This window comes from Fukomys damarensis, unplaced genomic scaffold, assembly GCF_012274545.1.
Source record: "Fukomys damarensis isolate Sample0158 unplaced genomic scaffold, DMR_v1.0_HiC HiC_scaffold_27, whole genome shotgun sequence".
NCBI classification, from domain to species: domain Eukaryota; kingdom Metazoa; phylum Chordata; class Mammalia; order Rodentia; family Bathyergidae; genus Fukomys; species Fukomys damarensis.
In genome coordinates, this window is record NW_022900939.1 from 3,430,378 (window position 1) to 3,436,125 (window position 5,748).

General features: G+C 65.4%; 1 protein-coding gene across 1 annotated transcript in view; it reads left to right on the forward strand.

Annotated features, from left to right (window-relative positions):
• Positions 1-5,748, forward strand: part of Tnks1bp1 (tankyrase 1 binding protein 1) — a 14,072-nt gene that overhangs the window by 6,662 nt on the left and 1,662 nt on the right. Inside the window, 2 exon segments of the mRNA XM_033756439.1 lie at positions 393-2,521; positions 5,642-5,748. The exon segment at positions 5,642-5,748 is cut by the window's right edge and continues 254 nt beyond it. Of these exon segments, the coding sequence (XP_033612330.1) occupies positions 393-2,521; positions 5,642-5,748 (2,236 nt within the window).

Consider the following 5,748-nt stretch of genomic DNA (forward strand, 5'->3'; position numbering starts at 1 on the left):
GTGGAAGCCTGTGCCTGTGGCTTCCTGGCCAGCCCAGCCGGGGGCAGGGTGGGGGGCTCTGCTTCCGCTGTGGGTTGCTCTTGGGGAGCTGCTGAGGCCTGGGTCCTGTTGGTCCGTGGGCAGACTTCTCGGCAGGGAGCCCGGGGTTGCCCAAGGCTGCACACATGACCCTGGGACCAGCAGTCGAGTGCCTCCTGGTGCCAGGCCTGTGCGGCGTGGCCAGGAGGACTCCTGTAGGCCGCATACCAGCCCGTGGCATGGGACCCCAGCCCCGAGCGGTCAAGATGCGCTCAAGGTCACATGGCTGGAACCCGACCTGGCGACGCTGCCTCCATTCTGGGTCGATTCCTGTGTGATTCCCTCTGAGTGTTGTTTCTTTGTGTTTCTCCCAGGGACTCCTTGGCTGGGCCCAGAAAGATCTGCAGAGTGAATTTGGGATCGCAGCAGACCCGCACCCTAGCAGCCCCGGGCCTTCCGGCTGGTCCCATGTTACTTCTCGGGACTATGGCCATGGGGATGCCAGCCCACGAGGAGCCCTGGGCCCGGGGGACAGGGACTGGGCCAGGGACAGGGGTGGGAGGGAGTGGGTTGAAGTCGGCAGCCACGCCCTGAGGGATTCCTGTGACCCGGAGCAGTTTGTGGCCCACAGTGACTGGGTGGCTCGACAGCCAGCCCTGCTAGGCACCCAGGGGTGGGAGGCCACTGCCCAGGACCAGGAGCCGGGGAAGAGGGACTCCCGGGACTCGTTCTCCAGTCTCCAGGCTGAGCTCCAGGACCAGGAGTTCGGGAAGAGGGATTCCTGGAACACGTTCTCCAGCCGGGATGTGGAAGGTCGGGACCAAGGACTGGGAAAGAGGGACTCCCGGGACTCGTTCTCCCGTCTCCAGGCTGAGCTGCAGGACCAGGAGCTGGGGAAGAGGGACTCCTGGGACACATTCTCCAGTGTCCAGGCTGAGCTCCAGGACCAGGAGCTCGGGAAGAGGGATTCCCGGGACTCGTTCCCTGGCCTCCATGTGGATTTCCAGGGCCAGGAGCCCAGGGAGAGGGACTCGCTGGGCCTGCACATGAGCCTGGAGTCCAGCCTTCAGGACTGGGAGTTTGGGGCGGGAGACCACCAGCCGGAGGAGAAGCCAGCTCGGCAGGCTGGGAGTGAGGAGGCCTGCAGCTATAGCAGCCACTACGCTGAGGTGCAGGACCAGGAGTTTGAGAAAAGGGGCTCTGTGCCCAGTGCGCTCCACAGTGCGGCTGAGGTGCTGAGGGCCCAGGCGTTGCAGCAGAGCCCTTGGGTGCAGGACCATGGTGACAGCCACAGCGAGCAGGAGGGCACCTTGGGGCCGAGACCCCCAGGCTCTGGCCTAGGCCCCCAGGTGGCCCAGCAGCAGCAGCAGGACTTAGAGACGGCACAGGGGTGTGGGGCCTTGGGCCCACCACAGGAGCTGCAGGGTGGCTGGCAGGGCAGGGACGCCGGCTGGGAGGCGGCAGGGCCTCTGGGCCCCGGGGACATCGACCTGGAGGATGGGGACCCCGGAAAGCGAGGCTGGTCCGGGGAGCTGCGCCTGGGTGTCACCCCGCAGCCAGAGGCGGCTTTCAGCCCAGGGCCTGGGGACTGGACAGAGGACCTGGGCCTGGGCCCCGGACTGAGGAGCGTGCAGTTCGGCATCATCGGTGACGACAGAGCGGGTGGAGCCGGGCCGAGCTCCCCCGGCACAGCGCGAGGTGGCCGCTTTGTGTCCCCCATGGAGACGGTGGCCGGCCCTGGCGACTGGTCGGACCAGCTGGGCCTCAGGAACCTGGATGTGTCCTGCTGTGGGGACCTGGCTGAGGCCAGGGAGATAGCCCCTGGGCAGGGGGCCTGGCTGGACAGCTTGGGCACGTGCAATGGGACCCCGGCCAGCTGTTCAGACTTGGGAGGGCCTGGGGCCGTTGGCGTTGGGGAGGACTGGACTGTGGAGGTCGGGGTGCTGAGCACTGACGAGGAGACGGGGGGCCCTGGCCAGGCCAGAGACCGTGGTGTGGGGCAGACTGACTGGTCTGGCGTGGAAGCCAGTGAGTTCCTCAGGTCCAGGCAGCGTGGGGTAGGACAGGCGGACTGGAGCCCTGGCCTGGGGCTTGGGAACACGGTCCCTGCGGAGCCCAGAGAGCTGGGGGTGCGCCTGGAGAGCTGGGGTGATGACCTGGGTCTGAGGAACTCGGAGGGGCCCTGTGCCCCGGAGTTGGGGGCTCCCCGGGGCAGTGGTGTGGGCCACATGGACTGGGCCCCGGATGGGGCGCCCACGCCCGAGGGTCTCTCTGCGGCCCCGGGTGAAGCTAGGGAGCGTGGGGTGGGGGAGGCGAGCCCCAGCCTGGAGCGAGGCATTGGGAGCCCTGGCAGCTCCTCCCCGAGCTTGGAGGCCAGGGTGTCGGGGGCCGGCTGGACCAGTGGGCCAGAGATCCGGGGAGCACACGGCTGTTGTCCTTCATCGGAGGCCCACCCTGAAGACCCTGGAGCGGAGACCGGGGAAGCTACGGGCTTTGGAGCCAGGTAAGGCAGCCCCACCCGGGGCTGGGGCTGGGCTGGGGCTGGGGTGACGGGTCTGCACAGACGTCTTCCTTAGTTGACTGTCAGCGGACCTCCAGGCTTTGTTCGGTTCTGCTTTGTAAGTTTTATCCTAAGGTTGGACGCAGGCGGATTTCGCCTCTGAGGTGTGAATGTGAGTTTGGGGCATTCACTGTCTTACCACACCTGATTCAGGCTTTCTTGGACACTTGGGGTCTCGGGGCCTGGAGTCTCCTGTCTTGCATGGTTTCCGGCAGGCTCTGCTCTGATGCCCAGACCGAAGTCATCGGTGTCCACTGGACGAGGGTACAGGGAGGGGGACCTTGTGTCTCCCTGGCCTGGTGGACAGTGGCCCTCATCTTCCAAGGGGAGGAATGGGGCTACGCTGGCACCCCCAGGGCCAGCAGTTCTGGACCCTGCTCTGACTGTGGCTTGGGACCCTGTCTGGTGCTGGAGGAGGGCCTGGCCGAGGAGCAGGCCGGTCCTCAGTGGGGTCCGGAGAGGGTGTGGAGAGGCAGCTCCTCTACCTCCCTAACATTTCCGCCCCCAGAGGGAGACTCGGGTGGGAGGCCAAGAGGAGTGGAGGGCAGCTGTTGGCAGGGGCCACACCACACCGAGGGAGGGCCAGATGGGAGTGGGCGGAGATGGGGGCCTGGCGCAGGCTGCCGAGGCATTTGGGGTGGAGGCGGAGGGCTGGGGGACCAGGCTGTCTCCAGGAGCAGGGCTCAGAGCCGTGCGGAGGGCTGTGTGGAGCGTCTGGGACCGGATGTGACCGAGCAGTGGGCCTTGGTGTGGCCGCCCCGGTTTCACCTGCTCCTCCTTGGTCTCCAGCTGCCCTGGTGGCCCTACTTGTTTCTGTCCGCTGTGCAGGCCCACAGCACCCACCTGTCCCCGTGGAGACCCCCCTGGGGGGCGTGGGGAGGACACGGGGCTGCGGGTGCTGGTGTTGCCCGAGCCAGGTGCAGCCAGTGCTGTGGGGGCCTCGAGGTTCAGAGTGTGAAGGAAGCGGGCACGGGGCCCAGGTACAGTCCGTGCTTCCGGGCCGCACTCCCTCCCTGAAGGGACCTGGCGTGGCTCTGTCCCTGTGCATGTGGCGCCCTCACACTGAGTCTGCACTTGCGGGGCAGATCTGCCGGAGCCACGCCATGGAAAGTTCTTCAGAGCAGGAAGTCCTGGGATTAGCTCAGAGGCCTGGCCCTGGGCCATCTGCTGCTGGCTCCTGGGTCCCAGCCTCCGTGACCTCGGGCGGGCGTGTGCTCCCAGCGCTCCTGGCCTTTTAGGAGTCCTTTGCTCCCATTTGCACAGCATTTCTGTGGAGACTAAAGGTGAACGCACAGAGTGACAGTGGCAGGCCTGCCTCGTGTGTGGTAATCACCGAGAAAAGGTCAGCCACCTGTGTTTGGGTCTGTTCAGAAGTTTAGATGAGGTGTTTTTCCTTTTTCCTCCCTCTCTTTTTTTCTAGACAGGATCTTGCTGTGTAGTTCAAGCTGGCTTTGAACTCACTGGGCAGCCCAGGCTGGCCTCGAACGCACAGTCCTCCTCCTCAGCCTCCTAAGCGCTGGGATTGCAGGCGTGTGCTGCCATGCCTGGCTCCTTGGGGACATTTTTCTTATTGCTCTCCTGTGGGACAAAGGTATACTTGACGACAGTCCTTGCCTCAGCTGAGTCCCGGCTGCTATGAGGGGGCGGAGTTGGGAGAGCTGGCCGCCTGTTGGAGTCCCTCAGAACTGGTGCCTTCTCCCTGTTGTCTGCTGCTCTCCCCTGCCTTCCCTTGGGTCCAGCAATGCTAAGTTGTCCAAGCCGTTTTGGTGCCTGTGTAGGATCCAGAGCTCCCTCAGATCAAGGAGCCCCACTCTCCTTTCGGTGGTGGGGAAACTGAGGCCCCAGGCGCGTGGTCACAGCTGCTTTCTGTCCACAGCCATGGCCCGGTCCTCTCTGGGCTGCCTGCAGCTGTTGCCCTGGCGGGGATCACTGGAAGACACAGTTTTGCAGATCTGGCCTGGGGGTGGGTGCACAAGCTGGTTTGGCCAAGTGTGGGAGGAGCCGAGGGTGAGGAGGCTGCGTCCTCACGGTTCTGGGGGCTCCAAAGGCCCCTTCTTGGGGAAAGGGAGGGCAGCCCTCCCCACTGACCTTCCGCTTCCCACCAGGAAGCCCCAGGTGGCAGGAAGTGGGGTGCTGGGGTGGGTGAGGCCGGTTGGGGCACAGCACCTGCACCTCTGCTGACCTCTGCCCTGCCACACCCTGCCATGGGGTGCTCCCCTCCTCCCTTGCAGCCCTCCAGTGTCCCTGCCAGCAGCTGGAAGGACAGCCCAGTCCAATGCAGGCCCTTACCTCCCTGAGCTTGGTGTTGACTCACCCGTGGGCTTCCGTGGGGGGCACCCAGGCCTGGTTGTGTCCTAGGTGACAGGTTCCCACCTCCCCCCTCCCCCACTCACTGTGGATGCCCAGGTGCCTGGACGCAGTGCGGACACCGTGCTGTCCCGGAGGGGAGGAGGTGGGCTGGGGGCATCCAGCAGGGACAGGAGTGTCTTGCACTAAGACCTGGTGTGTTTCACACCCTTATCTCCAGGTGGCCGTCCTGTGAGGCTGGGGGAGAAAGGTGTGGTGTTGCCCAGCACTTGGGAGGCTGAGGCAGGGGGATCGCCACAAGTACAAGGCCAGCCTGAACCACATGGTGAAAGCCTGTCTTCAAAAAAAAAAAAGAGACGAGTTGGGGTTGGAGCTGGAGCTAAAAGTGACAGGTGGGACAGGCTGAGGTGGGAGCAGTGATGGGCGTGCAGGTGCTGGGAGCAGGGCAGCCGTGGTGGCTGATTGCAGGTTGCCCTGTGCCCAAGCGGCCTGGAGGCGCAGACTGGTGACCCTAATGCCTGGGCTCGAGCGGCCAGTCTGACAGGTGCACCGAGGTGGCCTGGGGTCCCCTCCCGAAGTGCACACAATGGGTGTTGGGTCACTCGGCCCAAGGTAGCTCTTTGTGCATCCACCCCTGACCCGAAATCAGAAAGCCCAGCTGAGACCGCCTGGCCCCGGCCCCGGGAGGGAGGTGGGGAGGACACCACCCAGCAGGGTCGGGGCTCAGTGGTGACAGCTTTGCTCCGTCTCCCACAGCCCTGGCCAGTGTCCAGCCCGCTCCCCGCCCCCCGGTGCCCAGGGCCTGCCAGAGGGGACGCTGGTGACCAGCAGTGCCCAGGCGGAGGCTGCCAGGGAGCCGGTGG